The following is a 15,285-nucleotide window of genomic DNA, read 5'->3' on the forward strand; positions in this document are numbered from 1 at the left end:
AGCTGAAGCTCCAATACTTTGGCCACCTGATGCAAACAGCCGACTCATTAGAAAAGACCCTGATGCTGGGAAAGATGAAAGGCAGGCGGAGAAGGGGATGACAGAGGATGAGATGGTTGGATGGCATCACCAACTCAATGGACATGAGTTTGAGCAAGCTACAGGAGATAGTGAAGGATATGGAAGCCTGGCGTGCCGCAGTCCATGGGATCACAAAGAGTTGGACACAACTGAGCAACTGAACAACAACAATTTATGAATCATGTACAAAACATTTCAGTAGACATATTTACTAGGACAATTTTACAGCAGAGAGTTGCATAGCACATCAAGGAAGGGGTGTCTCTTTCTAATTAACATGAAGGTACTATCTAAGCAAGCAGCACCCTGGGATGGAGAGATAGATGGGAGAAAGAGTGAGGAATTAGAAGGGGATGGAGGGATGAGGGGGCAAAGATGAGAATTCAGTCCTTTCAACAACGGTACTGTGTTCCACGCCTCCTTGTGCTAGGACCTGAGGATGTATATGGCAGTGAAGAAGACAAAGTCCTGGACCCGGTGAAGCTGATATTTTAACGAGTGTAGGGATAGAGAATGGAAAGGAGAGGACAGGATGGGGGATGAGAGATGAAGGATAGGAAGAGGTAGGGGATGAGGGGCTGGAGATGAGGAGTGGGCTTTGAGAAAGATGGGGAGTTGAGGCTGAGGGTGAGGGCTTAAGCGCTGGGGCTGGAGCTCTACTCTGATGCCTTATTTGCATGTCCTAGGTGCTGATGGACATAGGGCTAAAGCGAGAGGTGACCCTGGAACTGCGAGGGGAGGGGTCTGTGCCCAACCTGACGGTGTGCGTGGCAGCCTACACCGCCGCTGGGGATGGACCCTGGAGCCTCCCTGTGCCCCTGGAGCCCTGGCGCCCAGGTAGCTGCAAAGCCATGCTCAGCCTCCCTCAGCCTACCCACAGGGGCCATGTCTATTCCAGATGCCCGTGACTTGCTCCTTGTACCTTTTGGCGTTACCCCAGTGTAGGCTCCATTCCTACCTGGAAGCTTCCTGAGAGCCTTACTCCCTCTCTCCCATGTCTTACCACTCTCTCTGAGCATATCCTCCCTCCATCCTTTCTCCTTGCAGGACAAGGACAGCCAATCCACCAGCTGGGTAAGGGCTTCCACACCCCCTCTCCTGCTCTCCCTTCCCCCAAGGCCCAGTGAGGGCCCCATCGCTGCACATTCTCTTTACACATCCCTTTCTTGTTCTTCAAACTCATCACTCTAACCCTCTGCTTCTTGGTTTTGTGTGGTCCTTGATGGAAGTGCCTGGAGTGGCCCAGAGCATTGTGGGTACTTGGTGAATGGTGGATGGATAGGTGGATGGATGGACTGACGAATGAATGGATGTGTCGATGGACCAATGAATGAATGCGTGGCTGAGTGGTGGACAGATGAATGAATGGGTGGATGGTGGACGGATGAATGAATGGGTGGATGGTGGACGGATGAATGAATGGGTGGATGGTGGACGGGTGAATGAATGGGTGGATGGTGGACGGGTGAATGAATGGGTGGATGGTGGACGGGTGAATGAATGGGTGGATGGCGGACGGATGAATGAATGGGTGGGTGATGGACGGATGAATGAATGGGTGGGTGATGGATGGATGACTGAATGGGTAGATGAGTGGGTGAATGAATAGGTGGGTGGGTAGATGAATAGATAGGTAGAGGGACAGAGAGATGAGTTATCCCCCTCATATTCATCTTCTTCAAATATTTCTTCAAATATTCCTCCTACACCCATTGTACCCTCCTGGCACTATTACACCCCACCTCTTCTAACTCAACCCACTATCCTTAAATATTCCTTATGTGTTTTCTCGCATTTCTTTGCATACCCTTTCCACACTAACCCCACCCTCCTTTCACATCCATCCCATTATAACCCCTCATTCTTCTCACGGGCTTCCCAAACCCAATACACACGCACACTTCTCATTCACAAACTGATACTTTTTGCACACTCACCATGCATCCCACATTGCAGGCACTGAAAGACTTTCAATCCACACGATCTCACATTCTGCAACTCTCCTTGCACACTCACTTGACACTCCTTACACAATATTCCCTCACCTTGAGCTAAGCCTAACCCATGCCCACTTTCTGCACATACCGCACCAAACTCTTGGTACACTCATCCTCCACTCCTTACACAGTCACTCCCACTATTTTGCATATCCTTTTCATTCATCTCATGCTCATCTTCCCCTCCCACGTCCTTTGCACACTCATTGCACACTCCTCTCACACCAAAGTTACATCCTTACAAATCACTGCCCCTACCTTGTATCTAAAACTCCTTGAATACTCCTTGAATCCTCACATACTCGCAATTCCTCAAATACTCATCTGGCACTGTTTACACACTCCTTTGCACACCATGCCCCTTTGCACATTTATTTCACTCTCATCCCTTGCTTTATGAAAGCCCTTCTAGGGAATTCCCTGGAAGTCCAGTGGTAAGGAGTCAGCGCTTTCACTGCTGAGGGCATGTGTTCGACCCTTAGTCAGGGAACTAAAATTCCACAAGCTTCAAGGAGTGGCCAAAAAAAAAAAACAAACACGCTTTCATAGTCATCATATACTCCCCCAAAATGTCCCTTGGCCATTGGTCCCTGGAGCCTCCAACTCCTTGCATATCCATTGCACATGCTTTGTACACACTACACACATTCTCTCCCTGCTCAACAGTTTTCCACACCCAAATGCCCGCTCCTTGCATAATCATCACATGTATCACACACAGGTACCCCACTTGAGATTTACTTACAGCCCTCCCATGCTCCTCCAGCCCTCTTTCCATTCTCACAGCCCATCCCACACAATCTCTCACTCTCATCCCACACTCCTTCCACACTCATTGCACACGCCCCAAGTATCCATCCCACTTTGCACTCTCCACACTCATCCTAGGAGTTTCACACTCCTCATTGAAAAAACAAAATAATTTATTTGGCTGCATCACATCTTAGTTGCATCATGCAGGATCTGTCCTTGTGGCTCGTGGATTCTCTAGTTGCAACACATGGGCTCCAGAGCACCTAGGCTCAGTAGTTGTGGCACGGGGGCTTAGTTGCTCCTAGGCACGTGGGATCTTAGTTTCCTATGCCCGCGTGTGTGCTCACTCGTGTCAGTCATGTCCAACTCTTCGCGACACTATGGACCATAGCCCACCAGAACCCTCTGTCCAGAGGATTCTTCCGGCAGGAATACTGGAGTGGGTTGACATGCCCTCCTCCAGGGAATCTTCCTGACCCCAGAGATCCAACCCACGTCTCCTGCACCTCCTGCATTGCAGGTGGACTGTTTTTACCACTGAGCTATCAGAAAAGCCCCTTAGTTCCCCGATCAGGGATCAAACCCAAATCCCCTGCATTGCAAGGTGGATTCTTAACCACTGGACCACCAAGGACGGCCCCTCACACTCCTCCTCCAACATCCACTCCTTTTGTATCCATTGCATGCCCCGTCCAGCCCTGTCCATCACCCAATGTACCTAAACCTGCCTCCCTTCAACACCACACCCCTGGGGACCCAAGGAACCAAGACCTCCACCATGACCTGTCCCGCGTGCCCCCTGACAGTGAGTGAACCCCCAGCCCCCGCCTTCTCGTGGCCCTGGTGGTACGTACTGCTGGGAGCAGTGGTGGCCGCTGCCTGTGCCCTCATCCTGGCCCTGTTCCTCTTCCATCGGCGGAAGAAGGAGACCCGTTATGGGTAAGTTGGGACCATGCGGGTCGGGAGGCTGGCCTGGACTGGGGTAGAGAGGCTGGAGGTGGGGAGACCGTGAGGAGGCTGGCACAGGAGGAGAGAGTACCAAGAATCAGAACGAGAACAAGCATCTGGGGAGTGAATGGAAGGCAGAAGGCAGCAGCCCAAGAGGCTCTCAGCAGACATTGGAGGAGAGGGCTGGCAGGTCTGGGGGTTGGGATGGTGCTTGCTTCCACTGCTGGTGGAAGTGGAGGGGGTTCCACGTCACTCTGCCCTGCCCTCACCTCCTCTCTGTTCCCTCCCTAGAGAGGTGTTTGAACCAACCATGGAGAGGGGTGAGCTGGTGGTCAGGTACCGTGTTCGCAAGTCCTACAGTCGGAGGACCACTGAAGCCACCTGTAAGTGAGCCCCATGCCTCCCTGCCTGGATTTGGGATAAGAAGTATCAAGTGTTGGGCATGCTGGGCTTCAGCAGATGCGTGAACCAAAAGTTTCTGAAGGCCTTGGAATATTAGCACCACGGACCCTAAGAACAACAGAACTGTGGGACCACACACGACTTTAGAATAATTGAATCTTAGACACAATAAATTTTAGAAAGGCCAAACTCTGAGTCATAGGCTCTTAGAACCACGTGATGATGATGATAAAGACGATAAACACAATGACCATGGCAATGAAGAAAATGCCCATGATGAGGTGCTTACAATGCTGAGGATAACAGCTTAGCACTTCCTCTGTGACTACTACTGTTCCTTATTAAAAATTAAGTATTTATTTACTTATTGGCTATACTGGGTCTCCATTGCTGCTCACGGGCTTTCTCTAGTTGCGGTGAGTGCGGGCTACTCTCTAGTTGTGGTCTGAGGGCTTCTCGTTGCAGTGGCTTCTCTTGTTGCAGAGCACAGACTCTAGGGAGCACAGGCATCAGTAGTGGCGGCACATGGCCTTAGCTGCCCTGAGGCATGTGAGATCTTCCTGAAGCAGGGGTCGAACCTGCGTCCCCTGAAGTGGAAGGTGAATTCTTAACCACTGGGCCACCAGGGAAGTCCCACAGGTGCTGTTCTAAGCTTCAACACATGTCACTTAATTTAATCCCCATGACAACCCAGTGAGGTAGGCACGTTATCCTCCCCACTACCAGTGGCACAGAGTGGCTAAGTAACTTACTGGAGGCCACACAGTTTGTAAGCTGGAGAGCTGGGGTTCACACCCAGGCGGTTCCACTCTCAAGTTCATCCTCTGAACTGCCTCTTGGAAGTAGAGGATGTGCGAGAGGATGTCCAATTATAATTGGCCTAAAAAATTATAATCCAGTGCTATAGACTCTTAAGGCTCCCCTGGTGGCCCAGATGGTAAAGAATCTGCCTGCAATGCAGGAGACCCGGGTTCAATCCCTGGGTCAGGAAGATCCCCTGGAGAAGGAATGGCAACCCACTCCAGTACTCTTGCCGGGAGAATCCCATGGGCAGAGGAGCCTGGAGGGTTACAGGCCTTAGGGTCGCAAAGAGTCAGACATGATTGAGCAACTAACACTTGATAGACTCTTAGGATCTTAAAAATCATAGAATCTTAGCACTATAATAGACCCTGTGTTAGAGGATTGTAGCATTTATGGAGGGTCCCAGCTAAGAAGGGACTTCAGCAGCCACTTAGTCAAATTTCTTCTTCTCTCCAGTTGGGAAAACAGATCCAGAAAAAAAAGGTGGGGGGACAGAGTTAGGCCTCTTTTGGAGTTAGCACCCAGGGAGAAGACTGCTGGGGGCCCCAGGGAGATACCCGAAGAGCTGGGAAAGACATTTATTGCAAAGGAGAAGGAAGAGGAAGTGAGGAGGTCACAGCAATCTAATGGGAATAACATGCAGCAGCAGTTTTCCAAGTGTGATCCAAGTCCCCGGGGATCCCCAAGACCTTTGCAGGGGGTCCATGAGGTCAAAACTATTTTCAAAATAATACCAAAACGTCATTTGCCCTTTCACACCCTCCTTCTCTTGCAAGTGCTCCGCAGAGTTTTCCAAAGGCTTCCAAATATGTGATGATATCATCCTTCTGTTGACTGATGTGCTTGTATATTCTTGTGTTTTGAAAATTTGTCTGGGGAACTTCCCTGGTGATCCAGTGGTGAAGACCCTGAGATTCCACTGCAGGGGGCTCGGGTTCAATTCCTGGTTGGGGAATCATTAATAAGATCCTTCGTGGTATGGCCAAAAATGAAAAAAAGCAATCATATCAGTTTTCATCATGAACACGGTAAATATTGCTGTGTAGACAACCCACGTAAAAGAAAGCTTTTTTCAAGTCTCAATAATTTTAAGAATGTAAAAGGATCCTGGGGCCAATAAGTTGGAGAACAATTGCTACACAGCAGTGAAAATGAATAAACCCAACTACACACAGCAGCTGGGCTTCCCTGGTGGCTCAGTGGTAAAGAACCTGCCTGCCAATGCAGGAGACATGAGTTCCATCCCTGGGTCAGAAAGATCCCCTGGAGGAGGAAATGGCAACCCACTCTAGTATTCTTGCCTGGGAAATCCCATGGACAGAGAAGCCTGGCAGCCTACAGCCCAGGGGTCGCAAAGAGTTGGACACCACTTAACAACTAAACAACAACAATACACAGCTGCATTACAATTATTTAAGAGATATCGTGCTAAGTGAAAGAACCGGACACTAAAGAGAACATAGTATGTGATTCCATGTTTATAACATCCCCAAACAGAAAAGACTAATCTGGGGTAAGAAAAGTCAGGAAAGTGGCCACCCCTGAAAGGACAGGTCATAGTCTATTCTTGACGTGGGTGTTGGTGACACACACTGTTGTGTTTGGTTCATGAAAATCCATTGAGCTGCTCACTTATGATTTTTGCAGGTTATCCTTTAATGAAAAGTTAAGAAAATTTTTGAACAACTGGTACAGCAGGATGTTAACCAATCAAGGTGCCACTACTGCAAGATTATGTGCCAGGCTCTAACCCTTTAGTTACTGCTCTGGGGGAAGATATGGGGAGTCTACAGGAAAAGTGGGAGTTGGGAGTGCTCAGCTCATCCTGAATGAATGCAGAATTATTTCAGTATTTTAACAATGGGTATACAGGCATGGGGCTTCCCTGGCGGCTCACAGTAAAGAACCCTCCTGCCAATGCAGGAGATGTGGGTTGGATCCCTGGGTTGGGAAGATCCCCTAGAGAAGGAAGTGACAACCCACTCCAGTATTCTTGCCTGGAGAATCCCATGGACAGAGGAGTCTGGCAGGCTACAGTCCTTTGGACTGCAAAGAGTTGGACACAACTTTAGTGACTAAACAATGATAAACAACAATACACAGGTGTACCTGGGAGACACTGCACATTTGATTCCAGACCAACACGATAAAGTGTGTAATGCAATAAAGTGAGTCACATGCGTTTTGGGGTTTCTCAGTGCATATAAAAGTTATGTTTAGGACTTCCCTGGCAGTCCAGATAGATTTGCTTGACACAAGATTGCCACAGACCTTCAATATGTAAAGAACACAATATCTGCGAAGTGCGGTAAAATGAGGCACGCCTGTATCCTTATTGGAGGCGCTGCCTGGATGTCAGCTCTGCTCCACGGCTCTGTCTGCTCCCACCCCCCATGCAGTGAACAGCCTGGGCATCAGCGAAGAGCTGAAGGAGAAACTGCGGGACGTGATGGTGGACCGGCATAAGGTGGCTCTGGGGAAGACCCTGGGAGAGGGTGAGTGTCCCCCACCTCACGCACACACACACATATCTCCCTGAGCCATGCAGTCCTTCATCTCCCCACCCCTACCCAACCACAGGAAATGCAGTTCCTACAGCATCCCCCCCTGAAGTCAATGGGGGGTGCCCCCCCATGCATGTCAAAGTCTCTCTCTGGTCCCCCACAGGAGAGTTCGGAGCTGTGATGGAAGGCCAGCTCAACCAGGACGACTCCGTCCTCAAGGTGGCTGTGAAGACCATGAAGAGTGAGTATGTACATACATGTGCACACATGTGGGATCCCCATCCCTTAACCTCTGGCCCCTCCCCTGTGCCCCTAAGGAGGTAGAACAGGAAAGGTGACAGCAATTTAGCCCAACCCTAGAACTTCAGTGGTTCCAGACGAGAGATTAAGTCCCTGCCAGGTCCTTCAACAGAAGGAACTCAATACGGGGAGATCACTACAAAGGTGTAGGGAAAACTGAAGGAACAGCAGGGTTAGCAACCTAGAGGTTAGCAGCAGCCAAGTGTGTCACTTCCGCCTCCCAGGCCGGAAGGGGCGGAGTTACCAGAGCCCACAGCCAGGGCCCGCTGATGGGATTGAGGCATCACAGAGTTAGGGGCTTCCTTGTGGGAGCTTGAAACACAAAAGGAGACACAGCCACCACCAAGGCAATACTGGAAGCAGAAAGAGAGAGGGTGAAATGCCCTGATTTCTCCTCTCGCCCACCTGCCAGTCTCCCATCAGCGCTTCCCATTGGCGGATTCCAACAGGAAACAGCAGGAAAGGGAACCTGGGCAATGTAGTTTTCTGGGGCCAGCCGCATGTGATACAGAGCAAGCATGAGATGGTCCAGAATGAGGCACACCTGGCTTCATCATTTACTAGCTGTATGCTTCCCTGGTGACTCAAATGATAAAGAATCCGCCTGCAATGCAGGAGACCCAGGTTCAATCCCTGGGTTGAGAAAATCCCCTGGAGCAGGGAATGGCAACCCACTCCAGTATTCTTGCCTCGAGAATCCCATGGACAGAGGAGCGTGGTGGACCATAGTCCATGGGGTCGCAAAGAGTCGAATACGACTGAGTGACTAACACTTTCACTATGATCTCAGGTAAGTGACTACCCCTCTCTGAGCCTACCATTCCTCACCCGGAAAAAAGTATCATCGTGTTTCTACCTCCTAGGGTATTATGTCAAAGCACTTAATGCTGGGTTTGGCACATAGTACACACAGTTAATGTGGACTAAAACCATGTTATCTACATCAACAGAGAGGGTGAGAGCCAGTCCCGTCCAAGCTCATGCAGCACAGAAAGGTCAGGGTCAAGCTTTTCCACATACGGATAAAGCTTAGAGGGTCATGCTGGAGGGAGGAACGATCGTTTCAGAATCACAAGGGGTAAAAAACTTGGGTTATGGAGTCATCACCCATTCATTCATTCATTCATTCTTGACTGCCTTCTGAATCCTGGGTTATGTTCCTGACCTGGGTTTGAATCCCAGCTGTGTGACGCTGGGCAAGTCACTTTGCCTCTCTGAGCCAGTGTCCTGATTTGTAAAACAGGCACAATCGTCTGCATCCTAGGGCTGCTGGGAGTGTGCGAGGAAGCAGCCTAGCACAGAGCCCACACATGGACCCCTGAGCCAGACTGCCTGGGTTTGAACTCTGCCTGTTCCTCTTGCAAGCTGTGGCAAGTTTCTTAAACATTCTGTGCCTTGTCTCTCCATCCTTCTTGTTGTTCAGTCGCTAAATTGTGTCAGACTCTTTGTGAACTCGTGAACTGCAGCACGCCAGGCTTCCCTGTCCTTCATTCTCTCTCTGAGTTTGCTCAAACTCATGTCGAGTCAGTGATGCCATGCAACCATCCCATCCTTCTGTAGCCCCCTTCTCCATCTTTAAAATGGGGAAATAGAAGCGCCTCAGAGGGTTAAATGGGTTCATTGTCAAGCACTGAGTACAGCCCCTGGTACTTAGTAGTCATGCTTGATGAAGAAGGAGAAGATGATGATGGTAATAAGGAGGAGGAGGAAAAGAGTCCTCCCTCAGCCTCCTCCACCTTCCTCTCTCCTCCCAGTTGCCATCTGCACAAGGTCGGAGCTGGAGGATTTCCTGAGTGAAGCTGTCTGCATGAAGGAATTCGACCACCCCAACGTCATGAGGCTCATTGGTGAGGGAGGGGCAGATTTAGTGGGCCAGCAGGCCCCATGCAGGCTGCACCAGAGGGAAGAACCCTCCCTCAGGCACTGGGAAGATCAAACCTCCAGGCTTCCTCCCCCCACCACCCCAGAGTGAGCAGGCTCCCCCCTTCCTCTCTCCCTCAGCGAGGAATGTGACCTCTGACCTTTCCCAGAAATAGCTGAGGTCCCCAGGAGGGCTGGAGAAACATCCCTGGGAACCAGTGCTGGACATGGCTTCTCTGACGCTTGGTCCCTGCCACCACCACCCCCGCCCCCCAACAGTTTGGAGGCCAGATCTGAGAGGGAGCAGGGAGAAACAGAGGTGGGAGTGGGGGTGGCATCCCCTTCTGCCCACCTCCAGTGACAAGACTGCCTGGGGGGGGGGGGGCGGGACTCAGGCGTCTGTTTCCAGGGTTCTGAACGAGAGGGCTTCCCGGCGCCCGTGGTCATCTTACCTTTCATGAAACACGGAGACCTTCACAGTTTCCTTCTCTATTCCCGGCTTGGGGACCAGCCAGTGGTGAGGGCATTTTATTATCTGGACCGCAAGTGTTAACTGAGCACCTACTGGGTACCCGGTAATCTCTCTCTTATTTGAAAAAATGGATGTCTATTCTGCGTACACTGAAATGTGCACATTTGTTGCATGCAGCTCAGTGAATGTTTTCTTGTGTATAGACCCATGGAAGGGCTGCCCACGTGGTTCAGTGGTAGAGAATCCGCCTGCCAGTGCAGGAGACGTGGGTTCCATCCCTGGGTTGGGAAGATTCCCTGGAGAAGAAAATGGCAACCCAACTCCAGTATTCTTGCCTGTGCAATCTATGGCCAGAGGAGCCTGGTGGGCTACAGTCTATGGGGTCGCAAAGAGTCAGGCATGACTGAGTGACTAAGTACCCACGCACGCATTAGGTACCTAGTGCTGCTCAGCCACTAGGAAGGTGATGGAGACCAAGAGCTTGTTTTCGTGGAGGAGCTGTCTGCCAGAGGTGGGGGGACCAGACAATAAACAAGTTAACAAATGAATAAGCATGATAATTTTTAAGTGCCAGGAAGGAAACAGAGCAGGATGAGTGACAGGGAGGGCAGGCAGTTCGTTTGAGTGAACAGGGACAGTCTTATGGAGGAGATCGAAGGAGGAGCTAACTGGTGGGAAGTGGGAGATCTGGGAGGAAGTGGTCCTGGCAGAGGGCACAGAATGTACAAAAGCTCAGAGGTGGGAACAAGCATGGCTTGTTGAAAGACCAGAAAGGGGGTTCCCTGCTGGAGCGTTTGTCAAGGACAAGCACAATGGGAGCTCAAGACAGGAGAGGAAGGTAGGAGGGGATAACAAAGGGCTGATATGGAAAGGGGTGGAGTTTAAGTCTCAGAGGCATGGGAAAGCATCACAGGGCAGAGCTAGTAGGGTGGAGGGATGGATTTCTGGGACTCCGCTGATCTCTACCTCATCCTGTCTTGCCCGCCCTCCCCAGTTCCTGCCCACCCAGATGCTGGTGAAGTTCATGGCAGATATTGCCAGTGGCATGGAGTATCTGAGTACCAAGAGATTCATACACCGGGACCTGGCTGCCAGGAATTGCATGTGAGTGCCCAGCCTTCCAGGAATCCCCCTTCTTCAGGGACCCACCCGTACCCCCAACCCTCCTTCCCAGGATGGAAGAAGGTGTCCCCCCCCCGCAACACACACACACCCTTCAGGCAAGTCAGAACTCAGCAGTGGAAGAGAGAGATGAGCAGGGAGGTTGGGGCCAGCTTTCTGAACTGAGATCCCGCACGTGCTGGAATGTGCAGAGAAAAGGAGATGGGGCATGCTCAGTGGGTAGCAGGATGTGAGCAAAAGGGCAGAGGAAACCCAAGAGGGTGGTGACATTTAAGCTTCATCTTTGTCCCCCTCCAAGCTGAGTGTCTTGCCTGGGGGTACACTTGGGCAGTGGCCACACTGGATAAAGAGACCACACCCCCTGCTAAGTTGTTGCTGCTCAGTCGCTCACTCAGGCGTGTCCCACTCTTTGAAACCCCGACTGCAGCACTCCAGGCTTCCCTGTCCTTCACTATCTCCCAGAGTTTGTTTGAACTCGTGTCCTTTGAGTCAGTGATACCATCCAACCATCTCATCCTCTGTCGCCTCCTTCTCCTCTTGCTTTCAATCTTTCCCAGCATCAGAGTCTTCCAATGAGTCAGCTCTTCGCATCAGGTGACCAAAGTATTGGAGTTTCAGCTTTAGCATCATTCCTCCCAATGAATATTCAGGGTTGATTTCCTTTCCAAGGGACAAGCAAAAAATAACCCAGAACCTGGTCTAAGGGCTATGTGTGTGTGTGTGTGACATATAAGCTTAGAATATTAGTCTCATTATAATGATGGACTCAGAAATTGGAGCTGGAGAGGACTTTCCTGGTGGTCCAGTGGCTAGGACTTCACACTCCCAATACAGGGGGCCTGGGCTTGACCCACTAAGAGTTCACATGCCCCAACTAAAAGATCCTGCATGCCACAACTGAGACCCAGAACTACCAAAGAATAAGTATTTTTAAAAATATTAAAAAAGAAGTTGGAATTGGAGAATCAGAGAATCTTCAATAAGACGTGCAAATGTTCACAAATGGTTTTGATTACCTTCCATGGAATGCACATGTCAGTTTGAGGAGAATTGCCTTTTATACATTTGGGGTCTTCTCATCCATGATTATGGCATAGCTTTCCAATTTATTTAGGTATTATCCAGCTTCTTTCAGCAAAACTGTATAGTTTTCTTTTTTTCCTGCCCCACTACACAGCATGCAGGATACTGGTTCCCCAACCAGGGATTGCACCAGTGCCCCCTGAAGCAGACATGCAGTCTTAACGACTGGGCCAGGGAATACCCCACTCCCAATTTTTATTTTGAAAAAATTCCAAATCTACAGAAAAGTTGAAAACATTGTGCCGTGAACACCCATATCTCCTCCTTGTTGAGATTTTGCCACGTTTTTCCTCTCTTCTCCGTCTCTCCCTCCCCTCAACCATTTGAAAGTAAGTTGCCAAGATGGTGACACTCCACTCCTAACTCTTCAAGAGGTGTCTCCTAGAATAAGGACTTAAGTCTAAACAATCGCAATTCTGTTTTCAGACCTAAGAAGATTAACAATAATTCCGTAACAGTCTCATATCCAATCCATATTCAAATTTTACATATATAAGGCGCAAAAACAAACACAAGTAATCCACACTGTTAGAAGTGAAGATCTCAGTCACCCTACAAGGGGTAATTATACCCCAGGAAGGAAGGTCTGGTAATCTTTCTTTCTTGTTAAAAAAAGTAATTGATGTTTATTCTACATACACTAAAATATACATATTTTATGCATGTAGTTCAATGAATGTTTACATATTTATAGACACATGGAAGGGCTTCTCAGGTGACCCAGTGGTAAAGAATCTACCTGCCAATGCAGGAGACTCAGGTTTGATCCCCGGGTTGGGAAGTTCCCCTGGAGGAGGAAATAGCAACCCAGGATTCTTGCCTGGGAAATCCCATGGACAGAGGAGCCTGGTCGGCTACAGTCCATGGGGTTGCAAAGAGTTGGACACAACTGCGTGAGCATGCACATAGACCCACGGAAACCACCACCACTGAATCAAGATAAAGAACATTACTTGGCCCTTAGCAGGCTGTGTCCTGCCCTTCCCAGCCACTGCCCTCAAGGGATAACAACTATTCTGTACTTCTGTCACCTGTTCTTAAACGTCATGTAAATGGAATTGCAATTTTGACTCCTCTGTGTCTGGCATCTCTTGCTCAGCGTGAAGTTTTTGAGATCAGTCCGTGTTCCTGTACGTATCTGTAGTTCTTGTTCTTTGCTGTATGGTATTCCATTGCACAGCTGCCCCATGATAACCTCTTTCTTAATCTGGGTTCTAGTTACATAGGTGTGTTTGTGAAAATCCAGTGAGCTTTCCACTTAAGATTTGTGCATGTTTTTGTATATGTATTGTGTACATCAAAAAAAATTTTTTAAATGGACTCCCCTGCTGGTGCAGTAGCTAAGATTCCATTCTCCCAACACAGGGGCACTGGGTTTAATCCCTGGTCAGGGAACTAGATCCCGCATGCCGCAGTGAAGATCTTGAGTGCAGCAACTAAGGCCCAGTGCAGTCAAATAACTATTTAAATTTTTTTTTAAAATATCAGAGAATCCAACCCAAGGAGCCTGGGAAGGACCTTAGAATCTGGCAAAAAGCCAGAGCTGGGAAGGCCCCCTAGCAGCCCTTTTCAGACCCACCTTTCACAGAGGGTATAAGAAGTAACGTAGTTCCCTCCCAGGTTTGGAGGCTGACCGATCCCCACCCCGAAGCAGGACAGCCAGGGCAGGAGACAGAGACACGTCTGAGAGTGAGGGCAGGCTTCCTGGTGGAGGGGGCAATTCTGTGACCCCATTCCTCTCCCCCAATCTGGGCAGGCTGAACGAGAACATGTCGGTGTGTGTGGCTGACTTTGGGCTCTCCAAGAAGATCTACAACGGGGACTACTACCGTCAGGGACGCATCGCCAAGATGCCGGTCAAGTGGATCGCCATCGAGAGCCTGGCGGACCGTGTCTATACCAGCAAGAGCGATGTGGTACGTGTGTCCCAGCAGGACTAGGGGAAGGGCATGGCCTGATCATCCCACACCGACCCAGGCTCCTGGGGACACGAGGGCTTCCCTGAGCAGGGGCCTGTCCACGTGGACCGTGTGTGGTGGGTGTCTGTGAGCAGTGGTGTGGACATGCTTGGGGGGTATGTGCACATGGCTATGTGTGCATGGTGACAGGTTGCTTCATGGACTGTGCAGACAGCTTAGGTTGGGAGAGGCAGTGGCAAGTGTATGCACGTGTATAGCTAGGGTGTGGAGGGTGACCCTAGACCATGTGTCCATGCAGTGTGTAAGTGTGTGCACGGGTGAGCAGGTCTAGGTGTGCACACGAATTGCCTCCATAAGTGTGTACCTGCACCAGAGTGTTTCGTGACTAGCTCTGATGCACCCACAAAGCCATCTGTGTACATGTAAGTGTGGGTGTATCTGTGTGTTGGGTGAGGGCGTCTTTGTGCAGGAGAGACCCTCTAATTTTCTCCCTTCTGTCCCCCGACAGTGGTCCTTTGGGGTGACAATGTGGGAGATTGCCACGCGAGGGCAAACCCCATATCCGGGAGTGGAGAACAGCGAGATTTATGACTACCTGTGCCAGGGAAACCGCCTGAAGCAGCCTGTGGACTGTCTGGATGGACTGTGAGGACCCTCAGGATTCCCCTCCCCTACCTCATGGGATTCCATCCCCAAACCCTGAGCTCCCCACCTGGCCCTGACATATCCAAGACCCTCTAAAACCTGCACAGGGACTTCCCTGGTGGTCCAGTGGTTGGGACTCCAAGCTTCCCCCTGAAGCGGGCGCAGGTTTGATCCCATGGTCTGGGAACTAGGATCCCATGTGCCACCTGGCACGGCTCCACTATTAGCTCGAGAGGTGTGCTAAGTCGCTTCAGTCGTGTCCGATGCTTGGCGACCCCATGGACTGTAGCCTGCCAGGCTCCTCTGTCCATGGGACTCTCCAGGCATGAGTGGGTTGCCATGTCTTCCTCCAGGGGATCTTTCCAACCCACCCAGGGATCAAACCCGCATCTCTC

General features: G+C 50.3%; 1 protein-coding gene across 2 annotated transcripts in view; it reads left to right on the plus strand.

The window, feature by feature from the left end:
- Positions 1-15,285, plus strand: part of AXL (AXL receptor tyrosine kinase) — a 36,241-nt gene that overhangs the window by 17,071 nt on the left and 3,885 nt on the right. The window contains exons 9-19 of one of the 2 annotated variants that reach the window (XM_069550815.1): positions 768-918; positions 1,129-1,155; positions 3,638-3,770; positions 4,071-4,162; positions 7,385-7,480; positions 7,653-7,730; positions 9,544-9,636; positions 10,045-10,166; positions 11,116-11,225; positions 14,083-14,242; positions 14,754-14,890. In XM_069550815.1, coding sequence (XP_069406916.1) covers positions 768-918; positions 1,129-1,155; positions 3,638-3,770; positions 4,071-4,162; positions 7,385-7,480; positions 7,653-7,730; positions 9,544-9,636; positions 10,045-10,166; positions 11,116-11,225; positions 14,083-14,242; positions 14,754-14,890 — 1,199 coding nt within the window. The remainder of the gene's footprint in view (positions 1-767; positions 919-1,128; positions 1,156-3,637; positions 3,771-4,070; positions 4,163-7,384; positions 7,481-7,652; positions 7,731-9,543; positions 9,637-10,044; positions 10,167-11,115; positions 11,226-14,082; positions 14,243-14,753; positions 14,891-15,285) is intronic. The other variant, XM_069550816.1, reaches the window with a different exon arrangement.

This window comes from Ovis canadensis, chromosome 14, assembly GCF_042477335.2.
Source record: "Ovis canadensis isolate MfBH-ARS-UI-01 breed Bighorn chromosome 14, ARS-UI_OviCan_v2, whole genome shotgun sequence".
NCBI classification, from domain to species: Eukaryota; Metazoa; Chordata; class Mammalia; order Artiodactyla; family Bovidae; genus Ovis; species Ovis canadensis.